Source organism: Oratosquilla oratoria, chromosome 34 (genome assembly GCF_046742065.1).
Source record: "Oratosquilla oratoria isolate Oo_2021 chromosome 34, ASM4674206v1, whole genome shotgun sequence".
NCBI lineage: Eukaryota > Metazoa > Arthropoda > Malacostraca > Stomatopoda > Squillidae > Oratosquilla > Oratosquilla oratoria.
The window spans coordinates 9857465-9879327 of record NC_134810.1 but is presented as its reverse complement, the minus strand read 5'-3'; the positions used below and the strand labels follow the sequence as shown (position 1 = coordinate 9879327).

The window sequence follows — 21863 nt, the reverse complement described above, 5'->3', positions numbered from 1 at the left end:
TTTTCCTAAAGGTTTATAGATATATTAGCATCAACATTCTCCTAAATTCTGGAGTGTAGTGTTTGGCACCTGATATCTCTGCAAAATGACTGGCTAATTACTTTACTACTTCATATGGGTTTGTAATGATTATATTATCAGTTTTGAGAGATGGTAAGGGGGTTGGGGGTATATTTGCCTCAAAGTTTCCTGATCTTCTTCCAGACAACTTTTGAGGGGACTTGAGTTTATACCATTTATACATATAGTGGAGCCAAGATTAATTTTTTGACTTTTTAAAATATTTTTGTTGTTTTATAAATCAATTGACTGTGGTGAGTTAGAATTTCTATAGCGTTTATAAAAAAATTCTTGTTATTTTTCATAAAACAGAACAATTTTTGTTCCATCACAGAATTGGAGGTTTATGGGGTAACCCTTTACTCATGGGAATTGATTCACGAACACTGGTCAGTATTTTGTTAATCAAGTAGTCATAGTCATTAGTGTAACTATGAAAAAATCAAAGTTGTGATCTAGCTTGATGCCCTGACTGAATTTGGTCCAGTTAGCAGCTACCATTTTCCATTTTGGAGGACGTTTACTCTGACCATTTCTGTTATACTTTAAGTGGATGGGGAAGTGATCATTTCCATTAAGATATTCATTGACTGTCCAAGTGAAATCCAAGTATAGAGATAGTGAGCACACATATTTGATGTTTAGATGTATATTGTGAAATGTAGGAGAACCATCATTGAATACAATCAATGAATTATCATCAATTATATTCTCAGCTATTCAACCCCTGACATCTGCTACTGATGCATCTCCCCAAAAGGGATTGTGAGCATTAAAGTCCCCCAATATCATATATGGGGTGGGAGTTGGTCAATTAGGTCTTGTAAATCAATTGCACTAAAAGTAAGATCTGGTGGCAGGTATAGTGAGCAAATTGTAATTTCTCTATCAAGTAAGATCTTAAGTGCTACACTTTGGAAAATAGTTGTCAGATTTATTTGGGAGTGTTGCATTGATTTATGGACAACCACTGCTGTTCTTCCCTTGACCCAATCACCTGCTGGATGGGTGGACCTTTACATTGAGTAGTTTAGTCCAAGGTTAAAAGGTTCTACACCAAGTTTAGTTTCTTGCAAACATATTACTTTTGGATTATGGTCTGTAAATATAACTTTAAGCTGCTCAGTTCCACTGTAGGAACTCAAATGATAAAGGTATGAATTTTAAGATTTTGTCTTCCCAGACATAGAGTCTTTGTTTGAGAAGGATTCCTCTGAGAGGTGAAAGTCTAATTCTTATTCAGTTTGCTCCTTACTGAGTCATCATTTTGCTTAGGCAATGTAGAGGTTAGAGATGAGAATGAGGCCAAAGAGATATTGAATCCTTCATTATGTCTCTTTGATGGATGTGTTCTAGGCATTCCTGGGTGAGTTTCTTCGGTCACAGCTCCATCTGGATTTGGAGCATTTTTCTTGACTGAGGTTTCTGATATTTCTCCTTGTTTCATGCTTTTTATTTGAAGTAATTTTTTCATCAGCTTGAGAGGTTTTGAGGATATTTGTCTTTTCTTCTTTGTTACTTGATTCCTTTGTATCCTTTGCTTTGGGATCAACAGGGTTTCTTACAGAGGGTTCTTTATTGTCCTTTTGTTTTTTGGCACCCTTTGCCAAAAAGTTTCATCAATGGGTGAAATCTGGTTAGAAGCTTCAAGTTTGAAGTCACTTCCTTTCTGTAAAAGAGTTCGGGTTGATCTTTACATTTGTCTATAATTCTTTTTCATAATTTCTTTTTTCTTTCCTGCGTATATTCACATATTCATTCCTAAGTTTTATATATGTTTGCCATTTGGATCTTTTTTTGTCTTTTTTCCAGGCTTTGTCTCTTCTGTCTTTTGCCTCACTGCACCTTTTGTTATACCAACACTTTATATAAATCTCTTTTTTTTTTTTTGTGTGTGTGCTAGATAAGATGCTTGCCCATCTATTGCTGACATGGGTTTATTCAGATTGCTAAAGTTTCATAGGCCTGAACAGTCTGGGTTTATTCCAGGTAAGTCAACAACTGATCAGATTTTAGCGCTTCATATTCTTGTGGAGCACCAATATGAGTTTCAACAGGGATTTCTTGCAGCTTATGTTGATCTTATGAGGGTATTTGAGTCATTACATCGTGGTGTGCTCTGGGATCTTATCCATAGGATTCCTGCAAGAATTATTGATTTGATATCTATATTATACTCTGGGACAGAGAGGGCTATAAAATATGGAGGAGACATATTTATCTTCTTTCCTGTTAATTCAGGTGTGAGGCAAGGGTATGTCCTTGCCCCAACACATTTCAGCATCTGGACAGAACACGATCATTCCAAATTGTTAGAAGATACAAAACATGAACTAACTCATATACTGAAAGAGGAAATACAGTAATTATGGGTGATTTTAAATCAAAATAAATATGTTGGGAAGAAATGACAGTGAGGGGTGGAGAGGACATATGGGGCAGCATGCTACTCAATATGACCATTGAATACACAATGACGCAATGGATAAAGGAAAATACCAGATACAGAAACAATGAGGAACCTTTGAGACTGGATTTAGTACTTGTATTGGAACCTGAAATTGTAGACAGAATAAATTACAAAACACCATTAGGAAAGAGTGACCATGTATTAATAGAATTCAAACTAAAAGGGCAAATAGACCTAAGAAGAAATGAGAAACATAGAATAGGAAGACCAATGTATAACAAAATGAATTTTGAGAAACTTAGAAAATTCTTTCGCAATACAAACTGGGAAAAATACCTAAATGAAGAAACAAGAATGGAAGAGAAATGGAATATACTAAAAGAAATTTATAATAAGGGTGTGACCAAATATCTTCCACAACAAAAGCAAGAAAGAATATACATAAAGAACTGGTACCACAAAAAATGTAGTGAAGCCAAGGATAAAAGAGACAAAGCCTGGAAAAAATGGAAAAAAAAGAGCAAATGGCAAACATACATCAAACTAAGAAACTATTATGTAAAAATATGCAGAGAAGAAAAGAGAAATTATGAAAAGGAAATAATAGAAAAACGCAAGGAACAACCAAAACTTTTTTATAGATATGTGAATGGTAAACTAAAAAACAAAAACAAAAATAGAAAAACTGTGCCAAGGAAGTCATGAATACACAGAAGAACAAGAAATGGCAGAAGTTATGAGTAACCACTTCAAATCGGTATTCACAATTGAGAACACACCTGTGAGGGAATAGAGTGACAGAAATCCCCCCCAAATGAAGGAAATAACCGTAACAAAAAAGAAAATCAGCGACCAAATAAAAAACCTTGATGTTAGAAAATCACATGGTCAGGATGGAATTGCAAATTGGATACTGAAGGAATGCGTAGAGGAATTAACAGACAAAATACACACTATAATCAAATGCTCACTCAAGGAAAGGTACCACAAGACTGGAAAAATGCAAACATTGTACCAATATATAAAGGAGAAAACAAGGAAAATCCAACTAACTACAGACTTGTGTCCCTTACAAGCACAGTAGCTAAAATATGTGAAAAAGTGATCAACAGTAGATGGGTTAAACATCTGGAAGAAAAATCTATACTTAACCCGAGCCAATTTGGATTTAGACAAGGAAGATCATGTACATCAAACCAAATCTGCATCTATTCGAGACAAATAGATATAATAGATGAGAGGGATGAATGGGTAGACTGTGCCTATCTAGATCTTCAAAAGGCATGTGACAAAGTACCACACAAGAAATTAATAAGAAAATTAGAATCAGTAGGTGGCATTGCAGGTAATTTATTAGAATGGATAGAAGATTTCCTGACTGGGAGAAAAATGAGGGTAGTAATTAGAGAGAAATACTTGAAATGGGAAGAAATGATAAGTGGTGTTCCACAAGGGTCAATGCTGGCTCCAATCATGTTTGCCATATACATAAACGACATGGACGAAGGAGTTGAATGTTATATGAATTTCTTCACAGATGACTTAAAAATATTAAAGAAAGTATCAACAGAAGAGGACTGTGATTCATTACAATCAGACCTGGACAAAATCTGGAAATGGACTCAAAACTGGGAAGTGAACTTCAATATCAAAGTGTAGCATAATGGAGTTTGTAAAAAGCAAAAACAGAATTTCAAAAAATTACAAAATTGGTGAAAAAGAAATAAAAAAAGTCCAAGTATTGGGTTAAAAACAAAAACGAGAAACAGGGAGGAGGAATCATGTTCTTGGCCAAGAAAAACTTGAATGTGACAAAGGTTACTGATGGTAAAAACAATGTAGAAATGACCATGATAAAAGTTGAAGACAGAGACATGAAAAGTAGAGATTTTGATTTATGTACCCCCAAAAACAGGCTCTTGGAAAGAGAATGGGCATTAAAAGATGCTAGAAGATACAAGGCACTCATTAGATGAGATACTAATGGATGGAGGTAACCTGGTACTTATAGGGGACTTTAACTGCAAAGAAATCTGTTGGGAGATGACAGTGAAGGGCAGAGAGGATCTATGGAAAAATGTATTACTTGACATGACTATGGAACATATAGTGACACTATGGGTCAATGAAAATACCAGATAGAAAAGTAATGAAGAACCGTTAAGACTGGATTTAACATTTACAACAGAACCTGAAATTGTAGATAAAATTGAATACAAGACACCATTTGGAAAGAGTGACTGCATACTAATAGAGGCTGAACTGAAGGAAGCAATATACAGTATATGAAGAGAAATGAGAAGTACAGAAAAGGAAGATTGATTTACAACAAAATGGACTTTGGAAAACTTAAGAAATTCTTTCAAAATGCAAATTGGGAAAAATTATACATGGAAGAGACAAAAGTGGAAGAGAAATGGGTGATCTTGATGGAAATCTATAATGAAGGAGTGAATAGGTACGTACTTAGACAGATACAAGAGAGGGTGTACATTAAATGCTGGTTCAACAGAAGATGCAGTGTGGTGAAAGATAGAAGAGACAAAGCTTGGAAAAGATAGAAAACCTGGAAAATGGCAAATTTATATATGCTATTGAAATGAATATGTAAAAGTGTGCAGAGAGAAAAAAAGAAACTATGAAGAAGGCATCATAGAAAAATGTAAAGATCAACCCAAACTCTTCTATAGATATGTGAATGGTGAACTTAAAGATAAACAGGAAATGGTGAGACAATGCTATGGAAATACAGAATACACAGAAGATTTAGAAATGGCTGAAATCATGAACAGTCACTTTAACCACTTCCATACGATGACGCCTACGTAGGCGGCATGAGGAGCAAGTGGGTACTCGATGATGCCGACGTCGGCATCTTGATTATATTTATTGTAGTTGTACCTACGTAACTTCCATTCTCTCTAAACTGACCATCATATTTTCTATGGTTATCAAAATAAACGGGTGAAAGAGAATGAACGATTGAGCACTGACTTTATTTTTTTATAATGCGATTATTATGACGCAACATCGCATGTCGGGCAGTTAATGCTGCCAGACGTGCGATGTGCCCCAGAGTGAAGAGGTTAAGTTGGTTTTCACCGGAGAAAAAGTACAGCATTGGGAAGAAGGACACTAAGTGCAATCTCCCCCCGTGACGGAAATAATAATAACAGAAAAAAAATAACGGAGCAATTAACGAACCTTAATGTTAGGAAATCACATTGCCCAAATGGAATAAACTGAATACTAAAAGAATGGAAAGAAGAACTAATAGACAAAATATACAACATAATAAGTTGGTCACTCAAAGAAGGAAAAATACCAAAGGACTAGGAAAATACCAACATTGTACCAATATATATAAAGGAGGAAACAAGGAAGAATCAACTAATTACAGACTGGTCTCCCTTACAAGCAATGTAGCCAAAATTTGTGAGAAAATTATCAAGAATAGATGGGTAAAACACCTGGAAGAAAACTATATAATAAGCCCAAGACAATTTGGATTCAGACAGGGAAAATCATGTACCACAAATTTAATTTGTTTTTACTCAAGACTAATAGATATAATACAAGAAAGAGATGGATGGGCTGATTGTGCCTTCCAAAACCTACAGAAAGCCTTTGACAAAGTACCACACAAAAAATTATTTAAAAAAATGGAAAACATAGGAGGAATACAAGGAAACAAACTAAACTGGATGGAGGATTTCCTGCATGGTAGAAAAATAAAAGTAGTACTCAGAGAAAATAATTCAGGTTGGAAAGAGGTAATTAGTTCAGTCCCACAAGGATCTGTATTGGCTCCAATAATGTTTACTATTTATGTGAATGACATGGATGATGATGTGGAATGTTACAAGAGCTTCTTTGCAGATGATGCTAAATTGTTGAGGAAAGTGAAAACTGAAACGTACTGTGAATCATTACAGAGAGACCTGAACAAGGTTTGGAAATGGAGTCAGAAGTGGGAAGTGGACTTCAACATTAAGAAATGTAGTACAATGGAGTTCAGAAAAAGTAAAAAATAGAATATTAGGACAATATACAATTGGACCTAAGGAATTAAAGAAAGCGGGATCTGAAAAAGACCTGGGAATATTTATCTCAAACGACACGTCCTCGATAAACAAACAAAATTGTTGGAGAATCCTATAACTTGCTAAGATAAATAAAAATGGCGTCTGCCTATTTGGACGAAGAAATGATTAAGAAAATACTAGTCACATTAGTAAGGCCTAGACTAGAGTATGCTGCAACATTATGGTCACCCAGTACCAAAAAGAGTATAAAGAAAATTGAAAGAATCCAGAGAGCATCCACGAAAATGGCTCCAGCACTTTCAAACTTGTCAAATGAAGAGAGACTGGCTAAATTGGAGTTACCAACTTCGGAACAAAGAAGAGAGGTGACCTACTGACCATCTAGTTTACTCTCAAATTCGTGTATAGTTTTTGCACACACTATTGTTTCGTCCAGTTCCAGACATCCACCACTCTGTGTGGAAATCTGATTTTGTTTAGGTCTCTTCTATAACTCTCCTTTTTGAGTTCCTTTTCATGTCCCCTTGTATTTCTCTTACCCCAATTTAGTAAGTCTTCTCTATCAAGGACTTCCATGCCTTTCATGATTGTATAGATCATTAGCAAGTCTCCTCATTTCTCTTCTTTGTCCCAGAGTTAATTTCAGTTTTGACAATCTCTCCTCATATGACAGTTTTGAAAATGTTGGGGCTATCTTTGTAGTTGCTCACTGGATTCTTTCAATTTTCCTTACATTCTTTTTGGTACTGGGTGACCATAGTGTTGCAGCATTCTCCAGTCTAGGTCTTATCAGTGTGACTTGTATTTTCTTCACCATTTCTTCGTCCAAGTAGGTAAAAGCCACCTATATTAATCAAAGCGAGTTGTAGGATTCTCTGACAATATTGTTTGTCTGTTTATCAGGAGACATGTCATTTGTGATGATTAGTTCCAGATCTTTTTCAAATCCCCCTTTCTTTACTTTTTATGTTGTCCTGATCATCTTTTTTTATTTTTCCAAATTCCTTTACGCTACATTTCTTGATGTTGAAGTCCACTTCCCACTTCTGATTCCATTTCCAAACCTTGTTCAGATTTCTCTGCAGCAATTCACAATCCTTTTCAGTATTCACTTTCCTCAACAATTTTGTTATCTCCAAAGAAGCTCATGTAACATTCCATATCATTATCCATGTCATTCACATAAATAGCAAACATTATTGGAGCCAATACTCCCTGTGGAACTCCACTAGTCACCTCTTCCTAAGTTGAACTCTTTTCTCTGAGCACTACCCTCATTTTCCTTCCATGTAAGAAATCCTACATCCAGTTTAGTAGTTTAACCTCTTATCTCTCCTATGGTTTCCAGTTTTTTGAATATTTTTTGTTGTTGTGTGGTACTTTGTTGAAGGCTTTTTGTAAGTCTAGGAAAGCACAATTGGCCCGTCCGTTCCTTTCTTGTATTATATCTATTAGTCTTGAGTAGAAACAGATCAAATTTGTAGCACATGATCTTCCCTAAGTCCAAATTTTCTTGGGTTTAGTATATTGTTTTCTTCTAGATGTTTTATCCGTCTGTTCTTAATAACTTTTTCACAAATTTTGGCTACAGTGCTAATAAGGGAAACCGGTCTGTAATTTGTTGGGTCTTCCTTGTTTTCTCCTTTATATATTGGGACAATGTTGGCATTTTTCCAGTTTTTTGGTATTTTTCCATCTTTGAGTGAACAACTTATATATTTTGTCCATTAGTATCCAATTTGGAATTCTGTCTGGGCCATGTGATTTCCTGAAGTCAAGGTTCATTAAATGATCCATTATTACTTTCTGTGTTATTATTTCCCTCATGGAGGGGGGGGTGGATCCTACTTCATGCCCTTCATCCTAATGCTGTACATTTTCTCTTGTGAAAACCAATTTCAAGTGATTGTTTATGACTTCAGCCATTTCTAAATCTTCTGAGTATTCTATATTCCCATGACGTAGTTTCACAATTTCCTGTTTGTTTTTAAGTTTACCATTCACATATCTTTAGAATAGCTTAGATTGGTCGTAGCATTTTTCTATGATGTCTTTTTCATAATTACTTTTTCCTTTCTGCATACTTTTACATATTCATTCCTTTGATTGGTATGTATTTGCCACTTTCCAGGATATTTTTATCTTTTTCTATCTTTTCCAAGATCTCTTTTATCTTTTGTCTCACTGCACCTTCTGTTAAACCAGCACTTGATATACACCTTTTCCTGTTTCTGTCTTGTTACATATTTATCCACTCCTTCATTATAAGTTTCCATCAAAATAGTCCATTTTTCTTCCATTTGTATTTCTTCATTGTAGACTTTTTTCCAGCTTGCAGTTTGAAAGAACCTCTTAAGTTTCCCAAAGTCTGTTTTATCATACATCAATCTTCCTTTTCTGTATTTCTCATTTCTCTCTATAATTCCTCCTCTAGTTCAAACTCTATTAATATGTGATCACTTTTCCCAATTGGTGTCTTGTATTAAATTCTATCCACACTTTCATGTTCTAACGTAAATATTAAATCTAGCTGTAATGTTTCTTCATTATTTCTATATCTGGTATTTTTTTTTACCCATTGTGTCATTATATTTTCTATAGTTATGTGAAGTCCTATATTTCCCCATAGATCCTCTACACCTTTCACTGCCCAACAGATTTCTTTGCAGTTAAAATCTCCCATAAGTATCAGGTTACTCCATCCTTCAGCATCTCATTTAATAAATGCCTTGTATCTTCTAACTTTTTAGAATACTTGCCCATTTTTGGGTGCACATAAATCACCGCAAGCTTTTTACTTTTCATGTCACTGTCTTCAACTTTCACCATGATCATTTCCACAGTTATTACCATCTATAACTTTTGATACATTTAATTTTTTCTTAGCCAAAAACATGATTCCACCCTGTTTCTCATATCTTTTTTTTTAAGCCAGTGTTTATATGATCCATGTCCAACACTATTTGGTGGTAGTGGACCCCTTAACTTTGTCTCCACAATTCCCATTATGTCTGTTTTTCTTCTGACAGGTAATCATTTTGTTATTGTTGATTGTGCTGCACTCATGATGGTAGTTAATATAGGAGGTACTGTGGGGTAAAAGAAATACACCACGTGCACAGCTTCTGTGTATTCTCGGTTTCAATTTTACAACAACAAAAATTATATAAACAACCGCTAGAGGGCAGTTGTGTCAACAAAAGAGAAATGCCATGCACAGTACAATACATAATAAACAAAATAATATTTGTATTCAAACCTCATTTTATGGATTCCAATTGTACAAAAATATAGTAATATGAATTCTCATATTACCCAAGTTTACAGAATATACAAAAATATATAGAAAAATTATATCCTTAATTAAGTTTAAATCTCAACACTCCCCCTTAAACTTAAGTTATATATCTCCTCTGATTAGCCTAAACTTTGTCAACTTCCGTTTAGAGACAGGTTTAGTAAATATATCAGCAATGTTTTCCTCAGAGGGAACATATACCAAATCTATTGTGCCATCTTCAACCTGTGACCTTATGAAGTGATACTTTATATCAATGTGTTTTGTCTCTGATGGTGAACTGGATTCTTTGCTAATGCTATTGAACCCTTATTATCTGCATGTAAAATTACTGTACCACTATCATAATTTGTCATATCATAAAACAATTGCTTTAAAATTTTTGCTTCTTGTACAGCACAAGTCATTGCCATATATTCAGCTTCACAGGTTGAAAGTGCCACTACATTCTGTCTTTTACTCTTCCAAGAGATTAGTGGGCCATGTCCACAAAGCTGAAAACTATATCCGCTGATACTTTTCCTATCTTCTGACATTCCCCAATCTGAATCACAATAACCAAATAAATTCAATGGTGTATCAGACTTCTTAAATGTAGGACAGTAATCCACTGTACTTTTAATATACTTTAACACATGCTTTGCCATATTGAGATGAGCTTTTGTGGGCTTGGCCATTGATTGAGGTAGTTTTGTCACAACATAACTTAAATCAGGTCTAGTAGCTATCATGACATATATAAGGCTTCCAACTATCTCTCTATAAAGTCTTGCATCAGTTAACTCAGTAGAATCACTTGAGACAAATTTACTTACACTTAAATCACATGGAGTAGACTTAGGGTTACTCTCATTCATCTGAAATCTCTCAAGAATTTTATTACAGTATTTTCTTTGACTCATTCTTACTGTACCATCTGCATCAAAAGAGAATTCAATTCCTAAAAACCATGATAACTCATTCATATCCTTCATTTCAAACTTAGTATTGAGTGATTTCTTAATGACATGGAGTAAATCACCATCGCTAGCTGCAATAATTATATCATCAACCCAAATTAGAATCATTGTAACATTGTCTCTTTCATGCTTTGAGTATAGACAGGGATCAGCCTTAGATTGAATAAAATTTAGTTCAATGAGAAATTTATGAAGCATATTGTTCCAGTTTCTTCCACTTTGTTTCAGCCCATACAAAGATTTCTTTAACTTACAAACTAAATTTTCACCATTTTCATTTACTTTTACAAAACCTTTTGGCTGTTCCATGTATATCTCACAGTCTAAATCTGCATTAAGATATGCTGTTTTTACATCCATTTGGTGTACTTTCATTTCATTCTGCACTGCTAAATGTATTAACATCCTAATTGAGGTATGACACGCAGTCGGGGAAAAAGTTTCACTATAATCAATGTCTTTCACTTGTGAGTATCCTTTTGCCACATATCTTGCCTTAAACTTTTCTGAACCATCTGGCCCTAATTTCTTGGCATAAACCCATCTACCTCCAACAACTTTGCGATCTTTAGGAGGCAATGTCAGTTCATAAGTGTTATTATCTTCAAGTGCTGATATTTCTTCCTTCATTGCTTCTTGCCACTGGTGAGATTCTTGAGATAGTAGAGCATCTTCGTATGTCTGCGAAACATCAGCGACTCTGTAGCAGTAGTCAACTGAGCATTTTGCAATTTCTGATACATCTTCCTCTTCTGTCACATAGTCTTCCAGATATCTGGGTTTGCTTCGCAGTCGTTGAGGGTACCTTGCTTGCTTAGGCTCTTCTGGTTGCTCTGCTTCTTCTGTTTGCTTGGTTTCTTCTGTTTGCTCTGCTTCTTCTGATTGCTTGGTTTCTTCTTCTTCAGGTAGCTTTAACATTGAAGGTATGTCATCTACTACAACTTGAGGTATCTCCTGCTTCTCGTTTTCAAATGTCTCGCTGAATTTTACACACCTTACTCTTCTTACATCATTTTGCTCAGGAAAATATATAAGATATGCTGGACTCTGTGTATCGTAGCCAACAAATACTCCTCTCTCAGAGCGTGCATCCAACTTCTTTTTATTCTGCATATATGCATAACATATCGTCCCAAATATGTGCATGTTCTTCAGATTTGGTTTGTGTCCAGTCATCATCTCAAAAGGTGTCTTTCCAGTTCTTGGGTTGTAGCATCTATTTCGTATGTATGCTGCTGCCTTAACTGCATAGGTCCACATCATCTTTGGTAACTTGCCATCTAACAAGAGACATCTTGCCATCTCGTATAAAGTTCGCCAAGAGCGTTCGACGGTTCCATTCTGGTGGGGCGAGTAGGGTGCTGAAAATTCCTGTTTGATGTGATTTTTAACCATCAAATTCCTAAAGTCAGATGAAGTAAACTCTGTTCCATTATCAGTCCTGATCCGCTTAACTGTACCATATGGGGCAATATCTGCTAAATATCTTTCTGTGGCTGACAGGGTATCACTCTTCTTTTTCAATAGATACACACTAATTGCACCAGAATAGTCATCTACAAAAGATATCGAATACCTAAAATTGTCTCTTGCAGGGGGATCAATAGGTCCAGCTAAATCACAGTGTACAAGATCAAGCTTTTTCTTTGCTTTTTCATCTGCCACTCTATTTCTGTATTGTGTCATCTTACCAAGTGTACATATTTCACAATTGAATTTTTCTTTCTTAGAGATTTTCATACCATCCACAGTATCTTGTAACTTTAACACATCTTTGACATTACAATGTCCTAAAATCTTGTGCCACTCTTCGAGGCTATGGTTACCATCCTTCAAGCACACATTATTCAAGAAATACAGCTTCTGATTAGCAATTATTCTAAATTTTGTACCATTAGGAGCAATTAATTCGGCATGATCTGGAGTGAATATGACACTGGCACCTTTATCAGTAGCTGCTTTCACTGAAAATATGTCTTGCTTGTAGGTAGGTATGTAAAGTGCACTCCCTAATTCTACATTCTGAACAGTACCATCAACATCATACAGTTTCACAATAGCTGTACCCTTTCCTGATACAATACCGGATGTTCTGCTGCCATCGGCAAGTTCTACACTATGTTTAGTAGGTTCAAAAGTCTCATCAAATTTAAGAAATTTAGACTTATCAGTTATTATGTGAGTTGTTGCTCCACAATCTACTAACAAATTATCATTTACTTCACTACCTGGCTTAAATACACTGACTTTAAATGCAAAATTATGAGTATCATTTTCACTTTCATTTCTTGTGTCATTCACCACTTTTACAGAATTTTTCTTTCTACAAAACTTTGAGTCATGAGTGGAGGACTTACATATTTCACACTATCTCTTATATTTAGAACCTCTACCATTACCATTATTCACATTATTATCTCTTTTCTGGAAACTCTGGTTCTGGAAACACTGTATTGTTTTGTGACCTATTTTACCACATTTAAAACACTTTGGTCTAATGAACTCTCTGGACTTAGCACTCATAACATTAGTACTGGAATCATTCAATGAATTTTGTGACTTTGAATGTTTTTCATTTTCTTCAAAGCTTCTTAGTTTTACCTTAAAATCTACAAAAGTCCAATCCTTTTCACTTTGGGTTACCACAGTAGAGAATGTCCTAAAGCTTGGTGGTAGACCTTTTAAGGTCATTGCAACAAGTAAACTATTACTTATTGTCTCTCCAGCATTCTTAAGGGATGTAGCAGCCTTTTCAACACGAATTATATAGTCTGTAACAGTTTCCTCCTCTGACATGCTGAGTGAAGTGAGCTCTGTGTACAACGAGATAATCCTAGGTTTAGTTGAGCCTAGGTAATGCTCATGAAGAATTTCCAAAGCTTTCTTACCATTATCTTTGGCGTCTCTTATAACTAGGGACAAGCTGGTGTCATCAAGGACTTGAACTAACTCCGCGAATATTCTAGCATTCTTTTCTTCGTCCAGCGTGCTGTCTGTTAGGACGGTGTGGAGTTTGTTTATCCTCAGGTATCCCTTAAATTTGACTTCCCACAGCTCGTACTTCTCCTCGTTACCATCGAATATTGGGCGTGAACTGGGCCCATAACCTGTTGATTGTGCTGCACTCATGATGGTAGTTAATATAGGAGGTACTGTGGGGTAAAAGAAATACACCACGTGCACAGCTTCTGTGTATTCTCGGTTTCAATTTTACAACAACAAAAATTATATAAACAACCGCTAGAGGGCAGTTGTGTCAACAAAAGAGAAATGCCATGCACAGTACAATACATAATAAACAAAATAATATTTGTATTCAAACCTCATTTTATGGATTCCAATTGTACAAAAATATAGTAATATGAATTCTCATATTACCCAAGTTTACAGAATATTATACAAAAATATATAGAAAAATTATATCCTTAAGTTTAAATCTCAACACTGTCTATATTAGTATAAGCCACTTTTAATTTTTTCCTTATCCATCTTGTTTTCTGTTTCTTTCATTTCCCTTACCTGAATATATAATTTTCTCAGCCTCATGTCTAACACTAATAGAACTCCTGTTTGTTTTTTTTTATCCATTTTTTTTCACATTTTTTTCTTTAGCTTCACCTCTTAGTATCTTCTTTCTTTTTTCTCAACATTCATTTATCTTTTTATCTATATATTTTGATAGTGTTCACTGCTAACTTTCCTGATTTTGCTAATATGTCTTCTGCTACTATTTGTGACCTTAATTTTATCTTAAGAAGTCTATTTCTTTCTTTAGTGTATTGTTCTATTCTATACACTTCATCTATTTCCTTTTCTATTTCTTGATCTCCATCTTGTACTTCTTTTAGGATTGTTCTTGCTATTTCTCTCTGTTCTTTTTCTCTCAGTTCCTAACCAGACCATGTTTTTCCTTTAGTCCATATACTACCATACACTTTTTTTATCCACTGTATCTCTAATCCAATTTGTTTTTCTTTGATTACTTGAGTAATTGTATATTTTGAATTCTGCATTTGGTGTACTATTTCTTTAAAAGCTATCTTTTCAGTTTCTCGGTTTTCTACCCATTCTTTAGCAAATTCTCTTCTAAATTATTCCAATTTTTTTCAGACATCGTCTGCATTTTATCATTTACCTCTTTTCTTTTTTAAATTTGCACTATTGGTGGTATCTTTGTTTTTCATCCTTTCATTTTCATATTTTACCTTGATTCTTTTTTAATTCATAATATCTTTCTTTAGATCCAATATTTCTTTATCCCATAAAATCTTGCTAAAACTCATCTCTTTCCCTCTGTCTAGATTGAACTCAAGTTTTTTCTCTTGTACTTACCAAATCCAGAATTTTTTTTATCATCACTTATTTTTTGGAATCTCCTTGGAGTTTCAAGGCCTGTTTACGTTAAGCTTCGGGTCTGCGCCACAAGAGAGACTTCACTTGTGTTAACATTTGGCTGAATCTCGCTGCCATTTTTCCTTGTTCTGCCTAGATTCCCTTCCAGTTTTGCTCAGTAGACACTAGTAACACTGCAAAGCAAACTAGATGTAGAGAGATACAAAAATGGGTCAACACGAGCATAACTCCAGTCCTGTAAAATACAACTAGGTAAATACAAGACCATCTTGGACAACCACAAGCATTCACCTTCCCACTCGATACTGCCCAGGGCTTCTGCTCTCCTTGCACTTTTGAGAGATTTCATCTTTTGGATGCAGCCTACTGGGGCACTTGTTGACAATTTGATGGTGTGTGTAAGGCAGTATCACTCATAGATTGGACCATGCATGACCTCTGAGCTCTTATCTTGGAAGGTAATAGTTGATTATTTTGAGTCCAATAAGTGATCCAAGACCATGGTGAATCACATTGAAAAACAACACTGTATTACTCAAACATTTACAGCAATCTACTACCTGTACCATATAATACATTCATAAAAATACACACATTTAAATCACAAAACAAGCTCTTCAGGATTGACAATAAACTCCCTACTCCATCAGATCCCCACAAGTATCAGCTCCACAGAAAAACCCCTCCCAAGAGAAGGAAGAACCACATTAGCATGCTTGCATTCAGGTTGCCATTGAGCACAGAGAGTACCAGGACAGAATAGGCCTACAGAAACAAACTACCCCAGATGCAACCGTCAAACAGAGGACACTGAATATCTTGTACTGCCCCCAGCCTAGATATACCCAGAGAGGAACACAATATTTCTTCCATGAGTGACTTATGGGCAAGACTGGTGGCTGTTGCCAGTTATCTAGGAACAGTGGATCTTATGGTGCAATGGACTCATTGATAGTTTCCTCTTAGACTCTTGTTTTTTGTTATCATCTTTTCATTAGACATTTCTAACATTTTCTCTCCTTTTTTGTACCTTTCTCGCACATCATACTTCCCCATTACTTATACATAGGCTTGAGGTGTATCCTGCTCTTTCAGTTAGATCCCCAGTACCGCTACATTCACATTCCTTAGAACCAAAACTCACCACATGCTCATTTAGATAATTAAAAAATCTGTCTCTCATCTGCACTTTTCTCATTATCAAGGCTATGCACATTCAAAACTTCCATACTTTCCATCTTATTCCAACTGTCCTTCCCAAGCCAAATCTACCCACATTATCCTTGATGATACTACTTTCCATATACACAAAATCTGCAGAACCACATCTTTCTTTGCCTTCTCTCCATTTCTGACACCCAACTTACCACACTCCCAAACACAAAATCACCTTTTTCTTTCAGTTTAGCTTCAATCAATGCTAACAGATTCGTCTTTTTTTCCATATAAACTGGTCTCAGCATATAAATCAGGAAAACCAGGAGGAAGTTTTGAATGACTTGTGGGATACCAAGGAGAAGACAATTGGACCTCTAAACAATTTCTGTAAGAATATGGCACAAGCACGGGACCAGTTGTTAGATGCATCTATTGAAGCTCTACTGCGATCTGTATGGTTACTTTCACATTATGTGGAAGCTTCTAAGTTGTATCAGAATGCAACAATGGTATGTATCTTGTTTTCTTTTCAGTTTTGTTTTAACATTGTACATTTTTTCTTTAGCTGCAAAGTATACTATATGTAGAATTCCAGAACCCTCACCATGTGTAGAACTTCTTTCCATTTGAATTTATTTAATTGTTTAATCTAATTGCAAAATACAAATAGAGCTTTGATCATAGGGTTTCCTCTCTTTTTCTTCATCGTTCAGACTTAGTTTTAAGTTTCTTTCAATGATGGCAGGTGGGACCATTAACAGGTGTATGTGATGCTTCTGCAAAATGAATATTAGAGAAAAGATTCTCTATGTCATCCATCATCAAAGTCCATTAATCCACTATCTGGAGGTACAACCTTGAGGGGCTGACACTCAGTTTACAAGTGAGGACTGAGATCTCTCTGTCAACTTTTAATTTCCTCTGCCTTTTCACATAAAGAGAACTGACAACTGACATTAGCCCCTCTCCTATTGCTGCTGTAAGCAAATCAGTCACACATGCAAATATCATGAGAAGAGTGAAAAAATGAGGACTGTCAGCTGTTGCAAAAAGATGTAAACATTATATTTGTATGGAGCCAAAAATGATAAATTAATAAAAAAATGCAAAGTACTGGAAATGGGCACTAGCTCCAAAAGACTAAACATTATATTTGTATGGAGCCAAAAATGATAAATTAAAAAAAAAAAAAAAAAAAAAAAAAAAAAATGCAAAGTACTGGAAATGGGCACTAGCCCCAAAAGACTATCTTGAACTATTTCTTGGAAAGTGAATCCATTACAAAGGCAAAAAGAGGAGAAAGATTTGGGAGTATTGATATAAAACAACTTGTCATTGGACAGACACATCAGTAAGATTATTGAAAAGGCTTATGGACTTCTGCAGAACATTATAAAAACAACAACAACTCAGAACTCAGATATAAGCAAGATCAAGAGAATACAAAGGGTAGCACAGTTGACTCATAGATATGGGGCCAATAGGTTGTGTATTTACCAAGTTGTATTAACCTAGTTGTTTCTTATGGGAAAGGGAGCTACGCTCATGGTGTCCTGTCTCTGTATCTTGCCATATCTAATTTGCTCTTAAATTCTTGTATTGTTTTTGCACACACTATTGTTTCATCTAGTATGTTCCATACATCCACCACTGTGTAGAAAGCTGTTCTTTATAAGGTCTCTTCTATAACTATCCTTTTTGAGCTTTTTTTCCATCTTGTGTTTCTCTTATCCCATTTTAATAAGTCTTCTCTATCAAAGCCTTCTATACCTTTCATAATTCTGTAGATGGGCAACAAGTCACCTCTTTCTCTTCTTCGTTCCAGAGTTGGTAATTCTAGTTTCGACAAGCTGTCTTCATATGACTATTTAGTTAGTGCTGGAGCCATCTTCGTAGTTGCTCTCTGGATTCTCTCAATTTTTCTTATATTCTTTTTAGTACTGGGTGACCATAGTGTTGTAGCATACTCCAATTTTGGCCTTATCAGTGTGACTAGTATTATCTTTACTATTTCTTCATCCAAGTAAGCAAAAGCCATTTTTATTGATCTTAGTAAGTTATAGGTTTCGTTGACAATTTTGTTTATATATTTGTCAGGGGACATATCCTTTGTGATGATTACTCCCAGGTGTGTATTTACCTATTTGTATTATATGGGAAGGGGAGCTATGATCGTGGTGACCTGTCTTTGTATCTCACAACATCTAATTTGTCCTTAAATTCATGTATGCTGTTTGCACACACTATTGCTTCATCCAATTTGCTCCAGACATCCATCACTCTGTGTGGAAAGCTGTTTTTTCAGATATCTTCTATAACTATCCTTTTTGAGTTTCTTTTTACATCCCTTGTTTTCCTTCTATCCCAATTTAGTAAGTCTTCTCTGTCAAGGATTTCCATGTCTTTCATGATGGCCAACAGATCACCTCTTTCTCTTCTTTAGGGTTGGTAGATCCAGTTTAACCAATCTTTACTTGTATGTCAGTTTTGAAAGTGTTTGTGCCATCTTTGTCGTTGCTCTTTGGATTCTTTCTATTTTCCTTATATTCTTTTTTGTACTGGATGTCCATAGTGTTGGAGCATACTCCAATCTTGGTCTTATTAGTGTGCCTAGTATATTCTTTACCATTATCTCATCCAAGTAATTAAAAGCCACTTTTATTGATCTTAGTAAATTGTAGGTTTCTCCAAGTATTTTGTTTACCTGCTTGTCTGGGGATATGTCTTTGGTGATGATTACTCCTAGGTCCTTTTCAGAATCAACTTTCTTTACTTCCTTTGCACTGATTTTATATTGTCCTGATATTCTTTTTTTACTTTTTCCAAATTTCAATTTTTCTTATTAATATTTTATGTGGTACCTTATTGAATGCCTTCTGCAAATGTCTGAGAAGTATGGTAGGGTTACTAAGCTGGGTAGAGTGAGAAACAAGGAGGTGAGGAGGAGAGCAGGGGTGGAAAAGGAGTTGGAAGATAGGGTTGATGAAAGGGTATTGTGATGGTTTGGACACATGGAAAGAATGAGTGAAGAAAAATTAATAAAAGAAGTGTGGAAGGCAGAGGTGGATGGAGTGAAAAAGAGGGGGCAAGCAATGATAAGATGAATGGATGGGGGTAAAAGGGGCATTGAGAAAGTGGGAAATGTCTATTGAGGAAGGAAGGGAGAAGACAAAAGATAGGGATAAGTGGAGAGTGGTTGTATATACCTAAATGTAGTATGTACAGGAAAGAAGCAATGGTCGTTGGGTCCTATCTCCTATTCTCTAATTTTCTAATGTACCTAGCCTCAAATTCATGTACGGTTCTAACTTAATCTACATCTTTGATTTCCAATTATTATATTTAGATTTGAACTCGTGTATTGTGTAAGTTTGGGCTATATCACCTAAGTTATTCCACATATTTATACATCTGTATAGAAAACTATTTCTTAACATCCTTTCAACATGTGGTTTTGATTTACTTCCATGAGCTTCTAAAGCACTCCCATCTTTTAAAGAATCAGGAGATATCTTTTATCAATGCAATCTGTCCCATTTAGTGACCTGAACACTAATCATGTCACTTCTTTCTCTTCAATCTTTCAAAGTTGGTAGACCCAGTACTTTTAGTCTCTCCTCATATGGTTTATCTGTCATGCTGGGGACCAGTTTGGTTACTGCCCTTTGTATTCTCTCATTCTTACTTATAATATCCTTCACTATGTGTGGGGACCATACTAATGACATATATTCCAGTCTTGGAGGTATCAGGGTTTCAATGATTTTTTTCATCATCTCTTCATCCATATAATGGAATGCCACTTTAATCTTCTGCAGTTGTGCATATATCTTTTTCACAATCCTGCTGATGTCTGTCAGGTGATAGGTTGTTTTTTATCAACACTCCCTAATCTCTCTCTTCTTTTGCTTTTGTAATGGGTTCACTTCAAGTATGGACTTTTGCCACTATTGCCCATTTTCAGTATATTGTATTTTTTGGTACTGAACTTTATTTTCCATTCTTGGCTCCATGCAAAAATAGTATCTAGATCTTTTTGCAATATTCTACCATCTTCCTCATATGTATTTACCTAATTGTAGTATACAGGAAAGGAGCAACACTTATTGGGTCCTGACTCCTATTCTCTAATTTTCTAACGTACCTAGACTCAGTTTTATGTATGTTTCCAACTTAATCTATATATTTTTTTCCAATTATATTTAGATTTGAACTCATATATTGCTTTATCACCTTCTAAGCTGTTCCACATATTTATACATCTGAACACTAATCATGTCACCACATAGAGTGAAGGATATAATCAAGATTGAGGGAATACAAAGTTGAGCAACCAAACTGGTCCCCAGCCTGGCATATAAACCATATGAGGAAAGACTAAAGGTGCTGGGGCTGCCAACTTTGAAAGATTGAAGAGAAAGAGGTGGGCATGATTACAACGTTCAAGTCGCTAAAGAGGATCGATTGTATTGATAAAAGAGGTCTCTTGATTAAGGATACGAGGGCTTTAAGAGGTTATGGAAGTAAATTAAGAAAAAACCCACAGCAGATGTTAACAGTCCTCATGCCCTCCTGCACATATCTTTAGGAAGCTTGGGACAGTTTTCTCTGTTGTATTGGTGTTGGACTTTCTATGTCACTGGCTGAAAAGAGGAGGAAGGTAGCAGTTTTAATGATCAATTCTCCAAATGTGAAACAGTGTAAGAAATGAAGATGAAGTTTATAGAAATCTTGGACCTAGTCTCAGCCCCTCAAGGATGCATTAGAAGGTTGATGGGTTTTTGAAAATGGGCAGCTTCACTATCCATTTTGCAAGACCATCACATGTAGGTACCCATCATTGATCTCTCTCAAAACCTTTGTATCCCATAGATTGTGATTTGCAAAGGAGACAAGTGCAGTATTTGTCAATAAACATTAGTTTATGATTGATGCATATATTTGATTATTTTAATATAATATCATAACTTTGTGTATAATGCTTAACCCATCAGACCATGAACCAAGTACTGGAGCTTAGTGGGAATGAATACACAAAAGGACTGAAAGAGAAGTTAGATTGCATTAACAGTGTTTTGGAACACATGGATGATTACCAAGTTGATATAAACACTGTTAACACAAAGAGGTTGCCATCAATAAAATTGAAATTGAACAATGGCAGCTTTGGAGAATTAAAAATGGAGGAAGAAGGTCTTCATCTCTACTGTTTCACAGAGTTTCAGACATCAGGGGATTTAGTAATAAAGGTAAGTACTAAGTTAGTATGCATTATTTAGGGTAGGCCAAAAAGTACATTCAGTTTTCAATGACACTCATTTTCAAGCACTCAAATAAGGAGCTAGCTTCAGTCAATCTGTTGTACATGCACACTTGTTAGATATCTGACACTTAAGTGTATTTTGAAACGAAATTATGACAAGACAGGTTGCATTTTGTATGGTTGATATCACCCTGAAAAAGGGTGGAAACTTGTAGGAAAACATGTGATGTATATGAAGAGGATGCTGTTACTGAATGTCTGTGTCTGAAGTGGTTTTCAAGATTTCAATTGAAGAAAATTTCTGTTAATGATGTAC

At 35.4% G+C, this 21863-nt stretch overlaps 1 protein-coding gene across 8 annotated transcripts in view; it reads left to right on the top strand.

The window, feature by feature from the left end:
• Positions 1 to 21863, top strand: part of LOC143018051 (uncharacterized) — a 39603-nt gene that overhangs the window by 11821 nt on the left and 5919 nt on the right. For all 8 annotated transcript variants that reach the window (XM_076173097.1, XM_076173096.1, XM_076173098.1 and 5 more), the window contains 2 exons: positions 16587 to 16793; positions 21279 to 21533. In XM_076173097.1, the coding sequence (XP_076029212.1) occupies positions 16587 to 16793; positions 21279 to 21533 (462 nt within the window). The remainder of the gene's footprint in view (positions 1 to 16586; positions 16794 to 21278; positions 21534 to 21863) is intronic.